Source organism: Lichenostomus cassidix, chromosome 28 (genome assembly GCF_008360975.1).
Source record: "Lichenostomus cassidix isolate B80296 chromosome 28, HeHo_3.0, whole genome shotgun sequence".
In the NCBI taxonomy this organism is placed as follows: domain Eukaryota; kingdom Metazoa; phylum Chordata; class Aves; order Passeriformes; family Meliphagidae; genus Lichenostomus; species Lichenostomus cassidix.
Genome location: NC_139508.1, coordinates 1,790,781 through 1,814,035, shown reverse-complemented (window position 1 = coordinate 1,814,035; position 23,255 = coordinate 1,790,781). Strand labels below are relative to the sequence as shown.

Here is a 23,255-nt window from a genome sequence, read left to right as displayed (position 1 = left end):
TATTTCCCTATAAAACTGAATTTTACCTTTGGGCTCCTCCACGAGGCACACCCTCTTGAGCGCAGGGATCATCCTGACCCTGAACACCTTGCTAGAACTGAAATATTTCACTATAAAACTGGAATATTTCACTATAAAACTGAATTTTTTCACTATAAAACTGAAACATTTCCCTATAAAATGGAGTTTTACCTTTGGGCTCCTCCACAAGGCAGACCCTTTTAGGCGCAGGGATCATCCCCACCCTGAGCGCCTTGCTGCTGACGCGCTTGAATTTCAATATTTCAATATAAAACTGGAATATTTCACTATAAAAATTCAATTATTTCACTCCAAACCTATTTCTCATTAATTTTTCACTCCAAACCCACTGACCTTTGGGCTCCTCCACGAGGCAAACCCTTTTAGGCGCAGGGATCATCCCCACTCTGAGCGCCTTGCTAGAATGGAACTATTCCAATATAAAACTGAAACATTTCCCTATAAAACTGGAATATTTCCCTAAAAAATTGAGTTTTACCTTTGGGCTCCTCCACAAGGCACACCCTTTTTGGCGCAGGGATCATGCCCACCCTGAGCGCCTTGCTAGAACTGAAATATTTCACTATAAAACTGAATTTTTTCCCTATAAAACTGAAATATTTCCCTATAAAATGGAATTTTACCTTTGGGCTCCTCCACAAGGCACACCCTTTTAGGCGCAGGGATCATCCCCACCCTCAGCGCCTTGCTAGAACTGAAATATTCCAATATAAAACTGAAATTTTTCACTATAAAACCAATACTTTTGCCTATAAAATTCAATTTTTCACTCCAAACCCACTAACCTTTGGGCTCCTCCACGAGGCAGACCCTTTTTGGCGCAGGGATCATGCCCACTCTCAGCGCCTTGCTGCTGACGCGCTTGCGGGGAAACGGCTGCAGCGCCTGCCGAGCTGCCTGTGTCCCCAGCGAGGGGACAGCAGCGTCAGAGGAGCTGCACAGCTGCACCTCACCTCCTGACACCGACACCTGGGGGAAAGGAAATGGCAGAGCCTCAGAAAGGTGATCAGCTGGCAAGAGATGCTGAGAATGTGGGGAATGGAAGGGAAATGGAGATGGAGACAAACTGAGCATATGGAAAATATAAGGGAAATTGAGGTGAAGAGAAGCTGAGAATATGGGAAATGTAAGGGAAATTAAAGACAAGCTGAGAATATGGAAAATATAAGGGAAATTGGGATGAAGACAAACTGAGAATATGGAAAATGTAAGGGAAATTGGGATGAAGCTGAGAATATGGAAAATATAAAGGAAATTGGGATGAAGACAAGCTTTGAGTTAAAGAACAACTAGCAAACAATGGTTTGGCCACTGGAGGTGAACAATCCCCTCTGCCTGCAGACAGCTCCAAGGGTCAGAGCAGACCCTGCCTGATGGCAGAGAGTCCAAAAAGCAGTTTTTAGGGTTTAAAATATAACTCTGTGTGGTAATGGGATGATTCTTATAGGTTGTGTGTAAATGTTGTGGTGTTTGGAGCTTGTTCTGGATTGGTTAATGAGAATTAGAATATTCAACACAGAAGATGATTTATTGTATTGTAAACAGCAAAAAGATATTTCTTTCTCTCTCTCTCTCTAGTTTCTCTGCCCTGCTCTGAGCTGTTTGGCACCCCTGGCAGCTCTCCTGCACCCACCCATGGGGTTTATTTATTTATTTCACAATAAACCCCAATAAATTTATTGTGAAATAAATAACCCCATGCTCTAAGATCTAATTTCAGAGATCTCTTGTCTCCATCCATCCTCATCACCAAACCCCACAGAATTCAATCCCACAGCTACTCTGGCAGCCCTGGCAGGTTTCTCACACCCACCCATGGGGTTTATTTATTTATTTCACAATAACCTCATGATCTAAACCTGATTTCAGAGATCTCTCATCTCTGTCCCAGCCATCCCAAACCCACCAACAGCCCCTCCAACCCCACAGGATCAAATCCCACAGAAACCTCCTCTGCAGCTCTGCCCAGCAGCTCTTCCTGCAGCTCTGCCTCTCTTCCCCCTGCAGCCTCAGCCTCCTCTTCCCCCTCCTCGATTCCTTCCAGAAATTGGGGTTTTTCCTCCTCAAAATCGCCTTCTTCCTCTTCCTCGTTATCCTCTTCCTCCTCTTCTTCCTCCTCCTCGTCATCCTCATCCTCCTCCTCCTCCTCAGAGGTTTCCAGGGCTCTGGGGTGGCCTTTGGGGTTGTCCCCAGGCTCGGAGCTGAAGGTGATGGAAGGACACAACTCGTAGACTTTCATGCGGTAGAACTTGAAAGCTGAGCTGCTTTGGTCCTGGAGGAACCTGAGGGAGAAAAAAAACGGGAGAAAATAAGGGAAATGAGGAAAAAAAAATGAAAAAGATCAAGGAAAATGAGGAAAAAAACCTGGAAAAAATCAAGGAAAATGAGGTGAGAATGAGATTGTGGAGAAAGCAGAGCTGATTTGGTCCTGAAGGAACCTGGGATGGGAAAAAAATTAGGAAAAAATCAAGAAAAATGAGGAAAAAACACAGGAAAAAAATCAAGGAAAATGAGGGGAAAAAACCCAAAAAAAAATCAAGGAAAATGAGGAAAAAAAAACCCCAAAAAAAATCAAGGAAAATGAGGAAAAAATCCTGAAAAAAATCTTCTTCACCAGGAGATTAGGTTGATTTTTCAGTGGTCACTCCTGGTGTTTTTGGGGAGAAATTAAGGATTCCCTTCCTAAAAATAGCAAATTTCCTCCTCCTCAGCTGATGCTCAGCAGCACTTCCCAAACTCCACTGGTGATAATTCAGTGGAGTTTTATTATTCACTGGATAATTCAGTGGAATTACCTTGAAAATGCACTATTTCAGGGTTCAGGTTGATCATTTAGGTGATGATTTTGATCAATTATTTCTTGATCAAAAATAAATAATCACATTTATCAGTAAATTTGGATTTTTTTCCCCTGAGATATTTCATATATTCACCACGAATGGAGATCAAAAAGAAATAAATAATCACATTTATCAGTAAATTTGGATTTTTTTCTCTGAGATATTTCATATATTCACCACGAATGGAGATCAAAAATAAATAATCACATTTATCAGTGAATTTGGATTTTTTCCCAAACAAACCACAAAAACAAAAAAAAACACAACAAAAACCCAAACCACACACCAAAAACAAAAAAAAACACAACAAAAAAAACCCAAACAAACAAAACAAAAACAAAAAAAAACACAACAAAAATTTTTTTCCCTGAGATATTTCATATATTCACCATGAATGGAGATCAAAAAGAAATAATCACATTTATCAGTAAATTTGGATTTTTTTCCCTGAGATATTTCATATATTCACCACGAATGGAGATCAAAAAGAAATAATCACATTTATCAGTAAATTTGGGATAATTGATTTTTTTCCCTGAGATATTTCATATATTCACCACGAATGAATATATGAAAATTCACCAGGTTGAATTTCCCCAAATCCTCTCTTCCTGAGCTCACTAAACCCACAAATCTCAGCCAAAATTTGGAATATTTTGGTGTTTTGGATGCTTTCAGGTACTCACCAGAGGTCAGGGTTGTCTGCACTGTTGTCTATGCTGAACTGCTCGATTTCTGGTCCCACCTGAGCCACAAACTTGGCGAGTTTCTCTGCAGTTTCCATGGTTTTGGCATCAACTGCAAGACAAAAGGTGATGTTAGCTTCACCCAAACCCTGAGGAGGTGAGAATTGTTCACTTTTTATAATGGAAGAAATGATGGTTAGGATTTGCAGAAAATTTAGTTAAATTGTGTGAGAAGTTTTTCTTTCCTGGTGGAATTTAACATTTCAAATCTAACCCTGAATCCTCACTCACCATCAGGAAAAGATGAAGAACTGAGATCTGTCCACTTAACAAATATATAATAAAAGAATTTTTTTTTCCTGACATAATTTAACCTCTCCACTCTAACCCCAACCCTCACTCACCATCAGGAAAAGGTGAAGAACTGAGAACTGTTCACTTAATAAATATATCATTAAAGAAATTATGTTTAGGATTTCCACCAGAAATTCTTTTGTGTATAACTGAATTGCACAAGTTTATTTTTTAAAATCTCCACTCTAACCCCAGCCCCTCACTCACCATCAGGAAAAGGTGAAGAACTGAGATCTGTCCACTTAACAAATATATAATAAAAGAATTTTTTTTTCCTGACATAATTTAACCTCTCCACTCTAATCCCAACCCCTCACTCACCAGCAGGAAAAGGTGAAGAACTGAGATCTCTTCACTTAACAAATATATAATAAAAGAATTTTTTTCCTGACATAATTTAAGGTCTACCCCCAACCCTCACTCACCATCAGGGAACTGCGAGGCCAGCGGTGGGAAAAGCCCAGGCGACGCCGCTGACTCCTCCTGCTCTGCTTTCTCCTCAGCTGGCCCCGAGCTGCTGGGGCTGGTGGCACCTTGGGTGACAGAGGTGACATCGAGGACAGCGCCCTGCTGGGCCAGGCTGCCCTCTGCCTCTGGGATTTTGCCCTGGATTGAACCTGGAGGATGTTTGTCTCGGTGCTTGAGCACAGTCCCAGCCGAGAGCACAGTCTGAGTTCCTGTGCTCGCTCTCCTCACCTTCCTCACCCTTCTGGCAATGGCAATTCCAGAGGCAATTCCCGCTTTTTTCCTCCTGAAAAGCCTCCTTTTGATGCTGGCCACTTTCCTGGCGTAGATCATCGCCCGCAGCGACTCGGGGGCGACTCCTCCCTCGGGAGGCACAGAGCTCCTCTGCACCTCCGAGAGCCGCAGCCGGTAGTACTTGTACTCCAGGCTCTCCTCGTCTGACAGGAACCTGGGGAATAAATAAAATCAGCTGAAAATCTGCTTTTTTTAAGTCAGAAAAACTCAGCAATTCACCCATTCAGCCTCAGCCTGCAGTACTTGTACTCCAGGCTCTCCTCGTCCGACAGGAACCTGGGGAATAAATAAAATCAGCTGAAAATCTGCATTTTACAATCCAGAAAAACTCAGCAATTCACCCATTCAGCCTCAGCCTGTAGTACTTTTACTCCAGGCTGTTCTCATCAGACAGGAACCTGGAAATTAAAATCTGCTGAAAATCTGAAGTTTTTAACTCAGAAAAACTCAGCAATTCACTCATGCAGCCTCAGCCGGTAGTACTTGTACTCCAGGCTCTCCTCGTCAGACAGGAACCTGGGAATTAAACAAAATCTGCTGAAAATGGGCAGTTTTTAACTCAGAAAAACTCAGCAATTCACTCATGCAGCCTCAGCCTGCAGTACTTGTACTCCAGGCTCTCCTCGTCAGAAAGGAACCTGAGGAATTGAAGGAAAATATACTGAAAATCTGCATTTTACAATCCAGAAAAACTCAGCAATTCACTCATGCAGCCTCAGCCGGTAGTACTTGTACTCCAGGCTCTCCTCGTCCGACAGGAACCTGGGAAATAAATAAAATCAGCTGAAAATCTGCATTTTACAATCCAGAAAAACTCAGCAATTCACTCATGCAGTCCCAGCCTATAGTACTTGTACTCCAGTCTCTCCTCGTCAGACAGGAACCTGAGGAATTAAAGGGAAATCTGCTGGAAATCTGCATTTTTAAATGAATCTTTAAAAATTTTTAAGTCAGAAAAACTCAGCAATCCACCAATTCAGCCTCAGCCTGTAGTATTTGTACTCCAGGCTCTCCTCATCAGACAGGAACCTGGAAATTAAACAAAATCTGCTAAAAATCTGCATTTTTTAAGTCAGAAACCTGAGAAATTCAAACAAAATCTGCTGGAAATCTTCATTTTTTAACTCAGAAAAACTCAGCAATTCACCCATTCAGCCTCAGCCGGTAGTACTTGTACTCCAGGCTCTCCTCGTCCGACAGGAACCTGGAAATTCAAGGGAAATCTGCTGAAAATCTGCATTTTTAAATGAATTTTAAAGAATTTTTAAGTCAGAAAAACTCAGCAATCCACCCATTTTGAGGGGTTTTTATTGGGGTTTTTTTGTTTTGTTTTTTGGGGGTTTTTTCCCCAACAGCCTCAGCCAGTAGTATTTGTACTCCAGGCTGTTCTCATCAGACAGGAACCTGAGGAATCAAACAAAATCAGCTTTAATTGAATGAATTTAGATCAAAATCTTCATTTTTTAAGTCAGAAAAACTCAGCAATCCACACTTTTTTTTTTTGGGTTTTTCCCCCATGGTTAGCATGAGCCTGAGCAGGTTTATCTGAGAATGATGCCTGATGATTTTTGTCCTTTTTATACCCAATTTATACATTTTATACTCATTTTATACATTTTTATACCCTTTTAATACATTTTCTACCTTTTCTCTTCCCTTCTACCTAGCCTCACATGTTTATAATTCTTCTAGTCTGATATTTAACTCAATCTGGGGCTTTTTCAGGATGGGAAAACCCAAATTTTCACTCTAACCCAAAACTAGAAACTCCAACCTTGGATGGAATTTCCTCTCTGGAATATATTTGAGTAAATTAAGCTTTAATCTCATTTAGGGGGGAATTATTTCAATTACTTCATCTATTAAGTCTCTTATTTTAGGGGATTTTAGGTAGATTTAGGCTAATTTGTGAAGTCCATAAATTTATATAAACATTATATGGATTGTTCTTCTCAAGGTGTTTCCACCTTGGACGAAAATCAAATTAATTTTTCAATCAAAATCCTATTAAAAACCTTTATAATTCCCTTTTTTTTTCACTTTTCTGCTTCCTATTTCCAGCAGCCAAAAAGGCATCAGGAGTAACAGTCTGGAGCAGCAAGGCAAAGTGTGCCAAGGAAATAAATAAAGATTTATTTGACATAAATAAATGGGTAATTAATCAGCTCACAGATGAAGAGGTGTCAGAGATGTCTGAATTCCCTTTTTCCAAGGGTTTTTCATGGAAAAATAATAAATCCCTGGATGTTTTGATGTTTTTATCACCTGGGTTTGCTGGATGTTGTTGAAGTCCTAAATGCAAATTGGGTTTTTTTGGGTTGACAAAGAGGCATTATTGGCACTTCAAAAGGAAAAGGGGATTTCCTCCTTGCAAGTGAGCAGCAGGAGAATTTGCAGGGATGGGAGGGTGATTAGGTGGGGGAAACAGTCTCCAGAAAAAGGGGAAAAAAGGGAAAAAAAGGGTGGAAAAAAAAGGGAAAAAAAGGGTGGAAAAAAAAGGGGAAAAAAGGAAAAAAGGGGGGAAAAAGGGGGGGAAAAAGGAATAAAAAGGAAAAAAAAAAGAAAAAAGGAAAAAAAGAGAAAAAAGGAAAAAAAGGAAAAAAAAGGAAAAAGAAAGGAAAAAAGGGGAAAAAAGCAAAAAAAGCAAAAAAAAAAAAAAAAAAAAAGCAAAAAACCCCAAACCATTAAATATACAATAGGCTTTGATCTTTCCCATGGAGTGAAAACTGAATTTAATTCCATTTACTCCAAACAGGAGTAAATTTATTTATCATTAATTACTTTAGTATTATTATTTATTATTATTATTTCTTTTTATTTTATACCATTTATCCTTATTTATTTTTATTTTACAAATATTTTATTATTTATTACTATCTATTATTCATGATTTATTTACTCTTTCCTCCCCCCATCCCCAGCCACTCACCAGTACTCAGGAGAGTTCTTCTGGGCGTTCCTGTCCTTGGCAGACAGAGCTCCTGACACCATGGAGCTCACCAGCTGCTCTATGGTGTCCACAACCCTCCTGTCGGCTCGCTGTGGGGCTGGGGGGAAAGAGAAAATTAATTTAATCCTCCCTTTGCTATTTTTCTCATCAGTAGGATATCAAAATGGTGAATATTTTGTGTTTTCACAAGTTGAAATTTTGAATTTTTCAATATATTTTTCAAGGTAGTTCCAGGCCAGCCCAGCTTGCTGTGGGGAGAGAGAAAATTAATTAAATCCTCCCTTTGCTATTTTTCTCATCAGTAGGATATCAAAATGGTGAATATTTTGGTTTTTCACAAGTTGATATTTGCAGTTTTTCAAGGTATTAATAGGAAACAGAATCCTGGGAAGGGACGTTTGGAGATCCTAAAATCTCAATTTTCAGTGTCCCCAAAGGAGCTCCAGCTCGTTGTGAGGCTGGGGGGAGTGAGAAAATTAATTTAATCCTCCCTTTGCTATTTTTGTCATCAGTAGAAAATCAAAATGTTGTATATTTTGGTTTTTCACAAGTTGAAATTTTGAATTTTTCAATATATTTTTCAAGGTAGTTCCAGGCCAGCCCAGCTCATTGTGGGGAGAAAGAAAATTAATTAAATCCTCCCTTTGCTATTTTTGTCATCAGTAGAAAATCAAAATGTTGTATATTTTCGTTTTTCACAAGTTGATATTTGCAGTTTTTCAAGGTATTAATAGGAAACAGAATCCTGGGACGGGACGTTTGGAGATCCTAAAATCTCAATTTTCAGTGTCCCCAAAGGAGCTCCAGCTCGTTGTGAGGCTGGGGGGAGACAGAAAATTAATTTAATCCTCCCTTTGCTATTTTTCTCATCAGTACAAAATCAAAATGGTGAATATTTTGGTTTTTCACAAGTTGAAATTTTGAATTTTTCAAGGTAGTTCCAGGCCGTCCCAGCTCACTGTGGGGCTGGGGGGAGACAGAAAATTAATTAAATCCTCCCTTTGCTATTTTTCTCATCAGTAGGATATCAAAATGTTGTATATTTTGTGTTTTCACAAGTTGAAATTTTTAATTTTTCAATATATTTTTCAAGGTAGTTCCAGGCCAGCCCAGCTCATTGTGGGGAGAAAGAAAATTAATTAAATCCTCCCTTTGCTATTTTTGTCAACAGTAGAAAATCAAAATGGTGAATATTTTGGGTTTTCACAAGTTGATATTTGCAATTTTTCAAGGTATTAATAAGAAACAGAATCCTGGGACGGGATGTTTGGAGATCCTAAAATCTCAATTTTCAGTGTCCCCAAAGGAGCTCCAGCTTGTTGTGAGGCTGGGGGGAGACAGAAAATTAATTTAATCCTCTCTTTGCTATTTTTGTCATCAGTAGAAAATCAAAATGTTGTATATTTTGGTTTTTCACAGGTTGAAATTTTGAATTTTTCAAGGTAGTTCCAGGCCCTCCCAGCTCACTGTGGGGCTGGGGGGAGACAGAAAATTAATTAAATACTTTCAGTGCTATTTTTGTCATCAGTAGGATATCAAAATGTTGTATATTTTGGTTTTTCACAAGTTGAAATTTTGAATTTTTCAAGGTAGCTCCAGGCCCTCCCTGCTCATTGTGGGGAGAAATCAAAATCAATCAAATCCTCCCATTGCTATTTTTCTCATCAGCAGAATATCAGGATGTTGAATATTTTGTTTTTTCACACGTTGATATTTTGAATTTTTCAAGGTATTAACAGGAAACAGAATCCTGGGATGGTTGGGGTGGGAAGATCCCAAAGTTTGGAGATCCCAAAATCTGAGTTTTCAGTGTCCCCAAAGGAGCTCCAGATCCTCCCAGCTCATTGTGGGGAGAAATAAAACCAATCAAATCCTCCCATTGCTATTTTTGCCATCAGCAGAATATCAAAATGGTGAATATTTTGGTTTTTCACACGTTGATATTTTGAATTTTTCAAGGTATTAACAGGAAACAGAATCCCGGGATGGTTTGGGTGGGAAAGAACATTTGGAGATCCCAAAATCTCAATTTTCAGTGTCCCCAAAAAAGGATCTCCAGGTCTTCCCAGCTGCTCCAGAGCTTTGCCACCTCCATGGAAAGAAATTCCTCCTCACATGGAGGTAAAACTCATTGTGTTTCAATGAGTTTCAGTTTGGGCTTCCTTCCCAAACTAAAATAAATTAAAGAAACCTCTCAACTTTAGCTGAGATTCTGCACCAGTTTATTGTGAAAAACTGAACAGTTTCCAGCCTCTGAGGATATTATTCTTGGCCACCCTGGGCAAGTGAAATCATCCTTTAAAAAAAAAAGGCAATTTCTTAATGCAGCGAAAGGATTTTGTGCAAAATCAGATTATTTGAGCACAGCTCTGCAGGGCTGAGTGAGACATTTTCAGCCATTCAGTGTCTTCAGCACTGCAAGACCTTCCTGAGAAAGGATCTGAGGGAAATTAGGGAAAAAAGAGGATATTTTAGGCAGGAGGAATCCCTCAGTGACAGGATATGAACCTCTCCAAAGGAATTCACCCAAATCTGATTAAAGTGGTGATGGTATCATCTCCAAATTTGCATATATGGAAATTGTATTTTGAAATATTGGAAATATTTTGGAATGGAAATTATATATGGAAATATTTATTTCCTCTGTAGTGAAGGCAATTCCAGGTTGGTTCTGTCCTCCCCACCTTCAGCTGGTGAAACTGGAAGGGTGAAAATTTTGCATTTGAGGAGAGGGAGGACAAGATTTGATCACAAATCCTCAAAAAAATCACAGACAGCATTCCCTCCCTGCCCCAGCCCCATTGGGATTTCCCTGGAATTCCCATTAGGATTTCCCTGGAATTCCCATAAGGATTTCCCTGGAATTCCCACCGTGAGGAATTCCCAACCTCAAAAACCCACAACAATTCCAGATAAACAAAATCCTGCCAAGCATCCCAGACCATCTCCCTCCCTTATTTAAATCTATATAATTTAAACATAAATTTATATAAATTTATATGCCTGAAAGGTAATTTTCACTCACCTTTGGTGTCAGGGGAAGCTGCCTTGACCTCCTCGGTGGCTTCTGCCTCTGCTTTCTTCATCTGGATGGGATATCCACTCTTCTCCAGCCAAGCCTTCAAATTCTCTATATATTCCCTCCCGAACAGCGTGGAATCATCAAAATTTGGGAACAGCGTGGGAGCAGGAGCCATCTCCTGCAGCCCCACAGCCTCCAGGATCTTCTCCTGCCTGAAAACCGAGGCGAGAGCAAACGTCTGTCCCAGCAGAGCCAGGGATTTGCGACAGAGGGACACGGTGGTCTCGAAGGCGTTGGCCATCTCCCGGGGGTTGCCGAAGCCGTTGGTTTTGATGCTCAGCTCGTAGGCGTTGCAGGCCATCAGCAGAGGTGTCACCCCCTTGAGGAGCCTGTCCTGCAGCCTCATGATGTATTTGTCAAAGGGTTTGATGATCTCGAAGAAGCAGTTCTTGGTTTTCACTGCCCCCTTGTCCAGCAGCATGTTGAGAAACTCGTTGTCCACCTTGGGCGTCTTCAGGGCGGCGTGCTGCAGGCTCTTGATGGTGAAGAAGCAATAATCCCTGTGCTCTGGCCTCAGGGAGCACTTGAAGGAGGCCAACATTTTGGCACAGGTTTCGGTTTCCAACTCAAAAAGAGCCCCGAAAAGCCTGGAGAATTCGGCGTCGTTTTTGATGGCGTGGAAGCCAGCCCACTTGATGATCTCCACGCCGAAGGTGGAGAAGATGTCAGATTTATCCACCAGGTCGAAGTTGAGGTTCCTGAAGGCGTGGGCAGGTTTGGGCAGCCTCAGGATGGCTCTCTGAGCTGCCACAGGCCGGGGGGGCAGCTTGGGGTTGGGCCGTGGCTGGAGTGGCCTCTGGTTGGGGTGTTCAGAGCCTTCCAGCGCTTTGGCATCGAGGCCTGGAGGTGGCTTTTTCATGTTCCACTTCTTGAGAGGGCTTTTCACCTCTGCTTTGAACATTTTAGCCTTCACCACCCCCACGGCCAGCCGTTTCCCCCGCAGGATCCTCCCCCTGCCAACACCTCCCCTCCTCAGCGGCGGCCGGAATTCATTGTCCGGTGCTCCAAACTCCACCTCATACTCCTGATTCTCCACCCCACCATACTCCTCTTCCATCAACCCCGGCGACCTGAAATCCCCCAAAATATCCGAGGAGCCAAAATCGCCCTCGTGCTGCTCCCAGGAATCCGCAGGGCCGTAGTCCTGCCCGTAATCCCTCTCGTGGGGTGTTTGCCGCCCGTATTCCCGGTTTTGGTGTCCAAATTCCCGGTTGTGGGGAGCAGGGTGTCCATATTCCCTGTTTGGGGCAGCTCCACGGCCGTACTCCCGGTTCTGGGCAGCGGGACGGCCGTAATCGCGGCTGAATTCCCGCGTGGGGCGGCCGAATTGTTCGTGGAAATAGTTGTCCTTGCGGAGCAGAGGGCTGGCTGGGCGGTAGGAAGGGCCGGGGTAATCCTCCCGGGGATAATCCTCCCTGGGATCCTCACCCCACTCCTCCTGGGGCTGGGAGTTGTCGTGGGGGAATCGCCCGTCGGCGTGGAAGCTCTCGGTGTAGCGGGGTCGGGGCAGCGGCCGGGAGTGAGCTGGGGAAATGAGAAATTCGGGGGTTTAAATGAGGCAAAATGTGTAAATTTTCACATAGCTGAGGTTTAAAAGAGGCAAGATAGCCAAATTTGCACATATCTGAGGTTTAAAAGACTCAAAGTATCGAAATTTCCACATATCTAAGGTTTAAAAGAGTCAAAATAGCCAAATTTCCACATATCTGAGGTTTAATAGAGTCAAAATATCGAAATTTCCACATATCTGAGGCTTAAAAGAGTCAAAATATTGAAATTTCCACATGTCTGACTTCAGGATATTCCCATTCCCAAAGAGTCAAAATACCCAAATTTCCCCATATCTGACTTCAGGATATTCCCATTCCCATATTCCAATCCCTGCATAGACTGAGGAGCTCAAGTTCTCCTCAAAACCCCAATTTTTCTTTGCTCATCACTTTCTCAATCCTGATCTTCTGCTGGGGCTCCTGAGACATAAAAACCATCAAAAACCTGAACTTTCCGACTTCAGGATATTCCCATTCTCAAAGAATCAAAATATCCAAATTTCCCTATATCTGAGGTTGAAAAGAGTCAAAATATCCAAATTTCCACATATCTGATTTCAGGATATTCCCATTCCCAAAGAGTCAAAATATCCAGATTTCCACATATCTGAGGTTTAAAAGAGGCAAAATATCCAAATTTCCACATATCTTCTCAAACCCATGACAAGGATATTTCCATTCTCAAAGAGTCAAAATATCTAAATTTCCACATATCTGAGGTTTAAAAGACTCAAAATATCGAAATTTCCCCATATCTGAGTTCAGGATATTCCCATTCCCATATTCCAATCCCTGCATAGAATGAGGAGCTCAAGTTCTCCTCAAAACCCCAATTTTTCTTTGCCAATCACTTTCTCAGATCCATCAGATCCACCAAGATTTGAATCAAGATGTTGAATATTTTGTTTTTTCACACATTGATATTTGCAATTCAAGTTCATCAAGAACCTGAATTTTCTCCTTCACAGGATTAGAATTGGAAAAGACTCCAAGACCATCAAGTCTAATCTGTGACCAATCCCCACCTTGTCAACCACACCAGAAACACATCAAAATTCCTGCAGGAAATCCACATATCTGGATATTCCCATTCCCATATTTCAATCCCTACACAGGCCGAGGAGCTCAAGTACTCCTCAAAACCCCAATTTTTCTTTGCCCATCACTTTCTCAATCCTGATCTTCTGCTGGGGCTCCTGAGACATAAAAACCATCAAAAACCTGAACTTTCACAGAATTCAAATTGGAAAAGACCTCCAAGACCATCAAGTCCAATCTTTGCCCAATCCCCACCTATCCAAATTCCTGCAGGAAATCCACATATCTGGATATTCCCATTCCCATATTCCAATCCCTGTATAGACTGAGGAGCTCAAGTTCTCCTCAAAACTCCAATTTTTCTTTGCCCATCACCTTCTCAGATCCATCAAATCCATCAAAAACCCAAACTTTCTGACTTCAGAATATTCCCATTCCCATATTCCAATCCCTGCATAGACTGAGGAGCTCAAGTTCTCCTCAAAACCCCAATTTTTCTTTGTTCATCACCTTCTCAGATCCATCAAATCCATCAAAAACCTAAACTTTCTGACTTCAGGATATTCCCATTCCCATATTCCAATCCCTGCATAGACTGAGGAGCTCAAGTTCTCCTCAAAACCCCAATTTTTCTTTGTTCATCACCTTCTCAATCCTGATCTTCTGCTGGGGTTCCTGAGACATAAAAAACATCAAAAACCTTAACTTTCACAGAATTCAAATTGGAAAAGACTCCAAGACCATCAAGTCCCATCTTTGCCCAATCCCCACCTTGGCAACCACAGCAGATTTTCCAGGAGGAATTCCACAGCTGGACAGAAACTCATTTCTTCTCCAAACTCAACCCCAATTATCTAATTATTGCAGGAAATCACTGTATTTCTCATTTTCCAAGATCCCTATTCCCCCAATCCCAGAAGTTCCATTCAGAAAGTAAAGAATACTTGGGAAAAAATGGAAGTGTTTAATATAAATTCTGTCTTCAGGGCAGATATAACTTAAAAAATAACTGATTTTAGGGCTCTTCTATGAATGTCCATCGCTGTAAATGTGATCCAAATGTTTTTCTGGACATTTTTAATCTCAAATTTAGAAAGCAAAATAATTTAGGGATCATATTTTGGGTTGTATCAACATCCTGCTTTGAGCTTTTTCTCCACAAATAACACCAAAATAATTTGGGGACCCATTTTGGGTTCTGTTCATGAGGTCAATGTCCTGCTTTGAGGTTTCTTTTTTTTTAATAACACCAAAATAATTTGGGGATCACATTTTGGGTTCTGTTCATGAGGTCAACATCCTGCTTTGAGGCTTTTTCTCCAAAAATAACACCAAAATAATTTGGAATTATGAACATTTTGAACATTTTGAACATTTTGGGTTCTGTTCATGAGTTCAACGTCCTGCTTTGAGGCTTTTTCTCCAAAAATAACACCAAAATAATTTGGGGATCCCATTTTGGGTTCTGTTCATGAGTTCAACGTCCTGCTTTGAGGCTTTTTCTCCAAAAATAACACCAAACACAAAGCCCCTTCCAATGCACTCCTCCATTTATTCAACTTATCAGCCATCGACACAATTCCATCCTGCAGCAACACCCCTGGAGACCTCAAAGAAACCGGACCCACTCGGTGCTGCCGAATTCCTTTGTCTGAATTCCCATTTTTTCCCCCTCAGAATCTGCACGGTGTGTCACTCCTAGCCAGCTGTTCGGTAAAAAATGGATGTGGAAAAACACCAGCAGAAGGCGAATCAATGGCAGGCAGGCAGGCAGGCAGGCAGGCTGCGGGAAGATTCCCCGGGAATAAGCTGCACATCACCCCGCTTCGCCTCACCTTTGAAATGATGGATGGGATCGCCCGCGGCATCGCTGCGCTCCATGCGGTACCGGTTAACTTTATCCTGCACCACGGCCTCGAACGTCTCCCGGGTGATCCGCCGAGAGGCCATTTTCAGCCCGCCGAGCCTCCGCGCGGCACGGCCTGCCCAGGCCCGGGGTCCCGCCGCGGCCTGAGGGGAGGCGCAGCCTGAGGGGAGCCGCGCGCTTCCCGCCGCCCCCCCGGCCGCTCGCCGCCCCCCGCGCAGCAACGGCGGGAGGAGCGGCAGCGGAGCGGAGCGCCGGCCCGCCCAGCCCTCACCGAGCCGGGCCCGCCCTCATGGAACCCGGCCCACCCTCACGGAGCCCGTCCAGCCCTCACCGAGCCCGCCCAGCCCTCACCGAGCCGGGCCCGCCCTCACCGAGCCCGCCCCGGCCCGCCCTCACCGAACCCGCCCAGCCCTCACCGAGCCGGGCCCGCCCTCATGGAACCCGGCCCACCCTCACAGAGCCGGGCCCGCCCTCATGGAACCCGTCCCACCCTCACGGAGCCGGGCCCGCCCTCATGGAACCCGCCCCAGCCCGGCCCGCCCTCACCGAGCCGGTCCCGCCCTCACGAAGCCAGCCCCGCGCTCACGGAACCGGTCCCGCCCTCACGGAGCCCGTCCCGCCCCGTCCCGCCCTCACGGAGCCCGCCCAGCCACCGCCTTCCGCCACACCGCCCCCTCAGCCATGACCACGCCCCCTCCCTCCGTTCCGATCCTCCTATTGGCCGCCCCTCGTATAGACCACGCCCCAATATGCTAATGACCACGTCCCGCCGTTACACGGATAGCATCTGGCCACGCCCCCTCAGCCATTCACCACGCCCCTCAGCCATTCACCACGCCCCTCACCCATTCACCACGCCCCTCAGCCATTCGCCACGCCCCCACCCGCGGTGGCCCCGCCCCCGGACAGGCTGGTCCCGCCCCCTCCCTCCCGCCGCGCCTGCGCCGCGCGGAGCCGCCTCATCCCCTGCAGGCGGGCGGTGCCGGCGCAGCGCTGCGGGCGCGGGGCGCTACTAACGGTAAGAGGCACAGCAGCGAGGGGAGCGGCCCGCCTTGTCCCGCTCCACGGGCGGAGCGCTGCGCTTAGCCGCTTCCCCGCGGGCTCGCCTGGACACGCTCCGCATAGTGCGCCTGCGTGGGAGCGGCCGAGCGCTGGGGTAGTGCGCATGCGCTGAGCGGCGTCCCGCGCTCTTTCTCGCTCGCCGTGCGGGCGGCGCGGGGTTGGGCGTTGCGCATGCGCAGAGCCTCGGTACGGCGGCCGTGAGGGGCCTTCCTTCCCGCCCTCGCCTTTTGTCCGGCGGAGAGCAGGTGGGCCGTGAGGGGACATAGGGACCGTGAGGGGAAGCGGTGAGGGGACAGCGGGGCCGTGAGGGGGAGCGATGAAGGGAAGCGGGGCCGTGAGGGGACAGAGGGACCGTGAGGGGAAGCGGCGAGGGGACAGCGGGGCCGTGAGGGGAAGCGGCGAGGGGACAGCGGGGCCGTGAGGGGCTGTTGGGCCGTGAGGGGAAGCGGGACTGCCGCTGCGCTCCGGAGCTCTCCCGGCACGGCCGCCTTCCTTCAGGGCTTTATCCGCCTCAGGAGCGGCGCGGTGGGCTCCGGCGGGGCTGCTGAGGGCTGTGGGAAGCGCCGAGGCCCGGGGGGAGCGGAGGGCCTGGGGCTGTGAGCAGGCAGCGAGAGCCGAGCCAGGGTGACAAACCCTGAAACCCCATCCTGAAATATTGCTAAAATATCTCCCTGTCCCTCTTAACCGCCGTGGTTTCCCCGTTAAATAAAGCCCGGCCATGCCTTTGGCTGTGTATGTTTGATTTCGAGTTCTGGGCGTTTATTTTGAGAAAGAACCATCCGAATCCCGAAATGATGCTGAAATGGCTCACTATCCCTCTTAACCACCATATTTTCCCTGTTAAACAAAAACTCGGCCGTGCCTTTGGTTGTATATTTTTAATTTCGAGTTCTGAGCATTTATTTTGAGAAAGAACAACTCTCCTGCTTCGGTTCTGGTTGGCATTGGAAGGTTTTACACCAAAATTCACCGTGGTTTTTTTTCAACAGCAGGACACGGAGGTGGTTCCATCCCATCCCGGCACAATGGGCTCCAAACAGATCGCCCAGGAAACCTTTGACGAAGCAGTGCAGGAGAACATCACCGAGTTTGAGATGGAGCCAGAGGAGGCTGTGAGGGAAGCTGTGCAGCAGTTCGAGTCCCAAGGTATTGTACATCCAGCTCTCTGGGTTGTTACAGGCTGAGGATTTACAAATCCTGAAGGTTTAAGAGAAACCTGCAGGCAAAGATGGATCATCCTGCCTTGGAAAGGAGCCTTTGTGAAGTGGAACAGAGACACCATTAATGCTGACCTGGTTTTGTGGATTAATTATGACTGGAAAACTGCTTAGAGGGAAGCTGGAGGGTGAAATTTGGTCAGGGAAAGTAAATTCCTTCATTTTTCCTCAGCTGACATTCATAGCATGATCTGCACTGCTAATTTTTTATCTGTCTCTGCCCTGCTCTTAGCAAAACATCTAAGGCTAAAATTTGCTTGTTCAACACCAAAGATGCTTTTATGCTAAGCAGCACAGAGGAAAGTAAATAGAAAGTAAATGTCAACTGACATTTAGCTTTGTTCCAGGATGAATTTGATCTTACAGTCAGTATTTAACATCTCAGCATCTTTACAACAAGTTCATCTTTGTTCTCCGTGGTTAACTTGGCAGATTTTCCCTAGAAGTTGAGCTAACACTGTTTATTTGACTCTAATTATCCCAGAACCAATATTAATCTTGGTTTTGTTTCTTCTTTTAGGTGTGGACCTGAGCAATATTGTGAAAGCTGTGCGACCTCCTGCCTCTGAGAACGGGCAGAGGCAAAAGCATCAAATCCTGCTGGTAGGAGCACGAGCTGGTTTTGTCTCCTCAGGATCAGGGTTACATAATTATACAAGTTCTAGGCCAACTTCTGCCTCTGTCCCATTTCTCTGGGAGCTCTTCAAGCAGTTAATCCCATTTTTTTCTGCAAATGTGAAAATTCCAAGCGCTTCCTGCACTTCTCAGGGAAGGATCTGTGTGAGAGAGGTGGGGTCAGCTCTGCCAAGGGGGGATGGCCTCAAGCTGTGCCAGGGAAGGGTCAGATTGGACATCAGGAGGAATTTCCTCCTGGAAAGGGTGGTCAGGCATTGGAAGAGGTGAAATGACAGGATGTGGCACTCGGTGCTGGGGACAAGGTGGGGTCAATTCCCCACCCTTGACATGGACAGGGACACCTTAAACTCTCCCAGCTTGCTCCAAGCCCTGTCCAAACTGGTTTTGAGCACTTCCAGGGCTGGAATGTGCTGGTTGGACCCAGTTCACCTGCCACTGGTCAGCCTGGTCCCCAGTGAAGGTGTGACAGTGGTGGCAGAGGGAATCCCCTGTCCCTCCAAGCACACAAACCCCAAATCTGCAGATTAACACAACCCTCTCTCGGACAGCATCAAACTGATCCTAACCTCAAAACCACCCTTACAAATACACAAATTCCTCTTGCTGGGTGCCAAACTAACCCTGGGTGTCTCCCTCAGACCCTGGACTCCCTGGGCAACGCCGTGGCACAGTCAGACCTGGCAGAGCTACCGGAACAACTCTCAACCTTCGCCGCGCAGTGCAAGGAGCAGTTAGCCTTCCGCTACCTGGCCGGCCAGAACGGCGCCTACCCCGTGGTGTTCTCCGCCTGCCAGCTGGCTGCAGGAGACAGAGAGCTGCTCCTCCAGGCCTTCTCCACGCTGTCAGCCCTGCTGGACGGGCAGCCAGACCTGCTGGACGCCGCCGGGCAGGAGCTGCTGCTGCACACCCTGCGGGAGCAGCGGGAGGACGCCGAGATGACTCTGGCCGGGATCCGCTGTGTGAGACACGCCTGCCTCAAGCACGAGCAGAACCGGCAGGACTTTGTGAAGGGAGGGATCCTCCCTCTGCTCACCGGAGCCATTGTCCAGCACGGCGACAGTGCTGAGGTGGTCAGGACGGCAGCGTCGGCGCTCCGGATCATGACCTTTGATGATGATATCCGAGTGCCCTTTGGGCACGCCCACGACCACGCCAAGATGATTGTCTTGGAAAACGATGGGTTGAGGGTGCTCATTGAGGCTGGAAAAGGTAAAATTAACCCCTGGGCTGTTGATTCTAATCGGGAATCATCTTCTAAAAAAAGAAAACGATGGGTTAAGGGTGCTTATTGAGGCTGGAAAAGGTAAAATTAACGCTGGGGCTGTTGTTTCTAATCGGGAATCAACTAAAAAACAAAACTGATGGGTTAAGGGTGCTCATCGAGGCTGGGAAAGGTAAAATTAACCTCAGGCGTGTTGATTCTAATCGGGAATCTTCTTCTAAAAAAAAAAAAAAGATGGGTTGAGGGTGCTCATTGAGGCTGGAAAAGGTAAAATTAACTCTGGGAGAGTTGATTGGAATCGGGAATCTTCTTCTCTCATGGTCTCAGGAATCAGCTGGGATTTCTTCTCTCATTGTCTAACCTGAAGGTCCTCAGATTCAGGAATTTGTCACTGAAGTGGAGTTTAGTTCTGTTGATGAAATGTGCCAAAAAGTGCCACCATGGTGCTGCTGACAGCCTCTGGATTATCAGAGCTATTTGCCACTGAAATTAGGAAGTCTTTAACAGGTTTAGGGCCACGTTAAAGAGTTAAATACATTATTTCCTATTATTTTAATGAAATTAATCTACAGTTCCCTCCCTGCCTGTAACGACTCCATCCCTCCTCTCTCTGCAGCATTCACAGATAACTCTGGAGTGCTCAGTGAGCTCTGTGCCACCCTCTCTCGCCTCTCTGTCCGAAATGAGTTCTGCCAAGAAATTGTGGACCTTGGGGGCTTAAATTTCATGGTGACTCTGCTGGCTGACTGCATGGAGCACCCGGTGAGTGATGGGAGATGTTTTGGGGGTGGAGGGAACACAACACAACATTCTCTTCATTCCCAGATCCATTTCAACAAATGATCTTTAGCCTGTGCAATGATTTAATTACAATTAGGGATCAGAGGCTTTTCAACCCTATTTGCAGCCAGAATTGCAGAATTAAATATGCAGAATTTATATGCAGAATTCAGTGCTCTGCAGGTAAAATTTGTGAGCCCCTTGCTCAGTTATTCCCCTGCCCTCCATGAGCAGAACTCTGCTCCCAGAAAAGCTGAATGTTTGGTTTTCCACCATTCCAACTAGAGGAGATTCAGGAGAACTGAGATGCTCAAGTCCTAGAGATTGATATTTGATTTTTTTAAGCATCACTGGCAGAGATTTTCAAGGTCCCTTGTGTGGCAAGAAAGTGACTGAGGGTAGCACTGCTGTGGAGTTGCTGGGGGATGTTCTGGTTGGTTTTCCTAAATCTAAAACTCCCTCTGCTGCTTTTTAACCTGCTTTTTTCTGCTTTTTAACCTGTTTTTTCTGCAGGATGTGGTGAAGCAGGTGCTCAGTGCCATCCGTGCCGTGGCTGGGAATGATGATGTCAAAGATGCCATCGTGGATGCTGGGGCCACTGACCTCATCGTTTTGGCTATCAGCCACCACCTGGGCAACCCTCAGGTATCCCCCAGGGCTTTGGGAATTCCTGCTGGGATGGGGATGGAGCTCAGGTGGAGCTGCAGGATGTGTAAGCCTTGAACACCCAGAGCAGCTGAGTGCTTGCTTGGCAAATATTTGTATGAATGTAAAGGTTTTCCCACCATATTTTATTCTACTTTTTATTTTCCACCATATTACCTTATTTTTTCACATCCTGAATTACATGGACAGCAGAGACAGCATTTTACACCTCTGACATGCAAAACACAGAATCACAAAGCTTGGAAATAACCTCTGAGCTCATTATTCCAGCCTCCCACTCGGTTTACCTGCCGGAGCAGCAGGATGCTGCTGTGGAAAAAACTTCAAAAAAACCAAAATAAATTTAGAACTGCCATGAAAGGAACCAAACCCCATTTTTCTCCCCCTGAAAGCTGTGTTTCCCTGTGTGTGTTGCAGATCTGTGAGCAGGGCTGTGCAGCCCTGTGCATGCTGGCCCTGCGCAAACCCGAGAACTGCAGCGTCATCATGGAGGGTGGAGGGGCTCTGGCAGCCCTGCAGGCCATGAAGGCTCACCCTCGGGAGGTGGCTGTCCAGGTGAGTCCCTCACAGCACCTTCAGGACTCATCTTGGCTCTTTCTTGGGGATTTTTCCCTTTGCTCATCACATTCCAGCAGGTTTGGAGGGTGGTGGGAAGGCAGCGACTCAACGCAGGCTCCCTGCTGATCAAAGCTTAATTTGGGTTCATTAATTAATGAATTTGCATTCAGATCCACCTGAATGCAAGTTGATAAAACTCTGGAATTGGATTTGAAACCCAAATTAAGCTTGGATCAGAGAAATGTAGGGAGCCACACTCCTCTTCCAGGCATTCCTTTTCCTCCTGGAAAGACCAGAATGACGATTTGCTCTTTCCCAGCTCAGCCTTTCCCACCTCTTCTCCAGAGCCAAACAAACCACCTGCATGGCAAGAAGTTTTGCCTCTGGTTTCTCCTGCAAGTTTCAGCAGGTTCTGTGTCCACTTTTGTGCTTCCAGAGTACTGAAACACCACAGAAAATATTTTCTGAACTAGTAATTTGAGTGTCTGGAACAGCATAGGGTGGGTGGGAAGGTGGGGCTGGTGGAATTCTTAGTGTTATTTAAAGAATTAATTGGCATTGCCTGGCTGGTGTTGGAGATTTTCACAGAGGTTTGGTTGTCTGAAGTTCAATAGGAAATAAGATCCATGGATTTTATTCTTTCAGGGAACAGTTTGTTGCTCTCCGCATCATCCCACATTTACCTCCCTCACAAAATCCCCTTCAGCCAGACTCACACCTCCTCCCTTTGCACCAAAACCTCCTGTTTTCCCCCCAGACAAACCCCCTGACCTGTGTCCCTGTGTCCCCAGAAACAAGCCTGCATGCTGATCCGCAACCTGGTGTCGCGGAGCCGCGACTTCTCGCAGCCCATCCTGGAGATGGGAGCCGAAAACCTCATCAGCGAGGCGCGCGCCGCGCACAGGGACTGCGACGACGTGGCCAGGGCTGCCCTCAGGGACCTGGGCTGCAAGGTGGAGCTCCGGGAGCTGTGGACAGGCCAGAAGGGCAGCCTGGCTCAGTGAACCCTCCCTCAACCCGGCGGGGAAATCTCCATCCCTGAAATCCTGCGGGAAGAGCGACTGGCATGGATCGTTCTGCGCCGACGCCCAGCTGGAACATCCGAAGCAAACGCCTGGCTTGGGAGGCTGCAGGGGAACTTTTTCCTTGGGAGCTATGGCTGAAATGGCTTTTCTGCATTCACAGGCTGCAAAATCAACTGTGTGTAGTGATCATTTCCCTGGATCATCTAATGCCTGAAGATGATCTGCTCCCCCCTGTCATCCCTGCTGTGCTGGACGGGGCTGTTCCCGCCGCTCTGATTGCTGTGGTGACAGCAGGAGTGGCACTTGCCTGGTCAGGGGACCACCGTGGCTGCTGTCCCCTTGCCCAAGGAGCTGGGCAGGGGCTGGATGAGGAGGAATCCCAGCATTTGTGAATGTGCTCAGTCCCATTCCCCTGTTCTTTTACACTCTGTGTCGCTGCTTTGTTTGGGATTTTTTTCCGCCAGCGTAACGTTTGAAACGAAAAAAAGCAAAGTGAGGATTTGGGATCAGACAGCCCAAAGGAGAGTGGCTGTTGGCATCCAGGAGGAAAGTTTGTTCTCCCTCAGTGAGGGGAGCAGGGCAGGGATGATAGTGGGGTGGGAATTCCAAAATTGGGGCCAAGCTGGCAGCAGGAAGCACTGGGAAACCCAGGTTTTGTCACCTTTAGCACTTCCCTGGATCCAGGAATGCTTTAATGGTAGTGAAGAGGCCAAGAACCTCACGGACTGAGGCAAAACTGTGGACTTGAGGGCAAAGCAGGCCTCAGAAAGGCTCTGAAGTCTCAGCTGAAGGCTGTGTTAGCAGCCCTGCTCCTTGCTGAGCCTTCCTCCCGCGCCGCTGCCGCCGCTGGTTTTGTGAGTGGATGTTTTTAATGTGATACTCTCTGTAGAAATGGTGATCTTATAAAACATACCAATGTTC

The 23,255-nt window shown here is 46.1% G+C and overlaps 2 protein-coding genes across 10 annotated transcripts in view; one reads left to right on the top strand and one right to left on the bottom strand.

The window, feature by feature from the left end:
* Nucleotides 1-16,293, bottom strand: part of SUGP2 (SURP and G-patch domain containing 2) — a 26,521-nt gene extending 10,228 nt beyond the window's left edge. For 2 of the 6 annotated variants that reach the window (XR_014846238.1, XM_085040455.1), the window contains exons 1-7: nt 15,137-15,460; nt 10,657-12,237; nt 7,611-7,728; nt 4,348-4,835; nt 3,569-3,680; nt 1,991-2,324; nt 828-1,011 (exon numbers count right to left, since the gene is read on the bottom strand). Coding sequence is in view for 4 of the 6 variants with exons in the window: in XM_085040455.1 (XP_084896581.1) it covers nt 828-1,011; nt 1,991-2,324; nt 3,569-3,680; nt 4,348-4,835; nt 7,611-7,728; nt 10,657-12,237; nt 15,137-15,251 (2,932 nt within the window). In the remaining 2 variants the exon portion in view is untranslated. Of the gene's footprint in view, nt 1-520; nt 582-827; nt 1,012-1,990; nt 2,325-3,568; nt 3,681-4,347; nt 4,836-7,610; nt 7,729-10,656; nt 12,238-15,136; nt 15,462-15,499; nt 15,517-16,185 lie in introns of those variants that run through there. The other 4 variants (XM_085040452.1, XM_085040453.1, XM_085040454.1 and 1 more) reach the window with 4 other exon arrangements.
* On the top strand, nt 16,065-23,255 carry ARMC6 (armadillo repeat containing 6). Of its 4 annotated transcripts, none has more exons than XM_085040457.1 (8): nt 16,065-16,186; nt 17,220-17,376; nt 17,968-18,050; nt 18,722-19,292; nt 19,922-20,067; nt 20,599-20,730; nt 21,169-21,306; nt 22,101-23,255. In XM_085040457.1, exons 2-8 carry the CDS (start codon nt 17,256-17,258, stop codon nt 22,311-22,313), a joined length of 1,404 nt encoding a protein of 467 aa, XP_084896583.1. In that variant the 5' UTR covers nt 16,065-16,186; nt 17,220-17,255; the 3' UTR covers nt 22,314-23,255. The 4 variants fall into 4 exon arrangements, with proteins under 4 accessions (XP_084896583.1, XP_084896585.1, XP_084896582.1 ...); XM_085040459.1 differs by having other exon boundaries at nt 16,101-16,186; nt 17,223-17,376; XM_085040456.1 differs by lacking the exon at nt 16,065-16,186 and adding an exon at nt 16,327-16,475.

Coding starts and splice junctions, on each gene's coding strand:
- ARMC6 (XM_085040457.1), top strand. CDS start 17,256: ATGGGCTCCAAACAGATCGCCCAGGAAACCTTTGACGAAGCAGTGCAG. Junction 17,377..17,967: donor GCAGCAGTTCGAGTCCCAAG/GTATTGTACATC, acceptor TTCTTCTTTTAG/GTGTGGACCTGAGCAATATT. Junction 19,293..19,921: donor GCTCATTGAGGCTGGAAAAG/GTAAAATTAACC, acceptor CTCTCTCTGCAG/CATTCACAGATAACTCTGGA.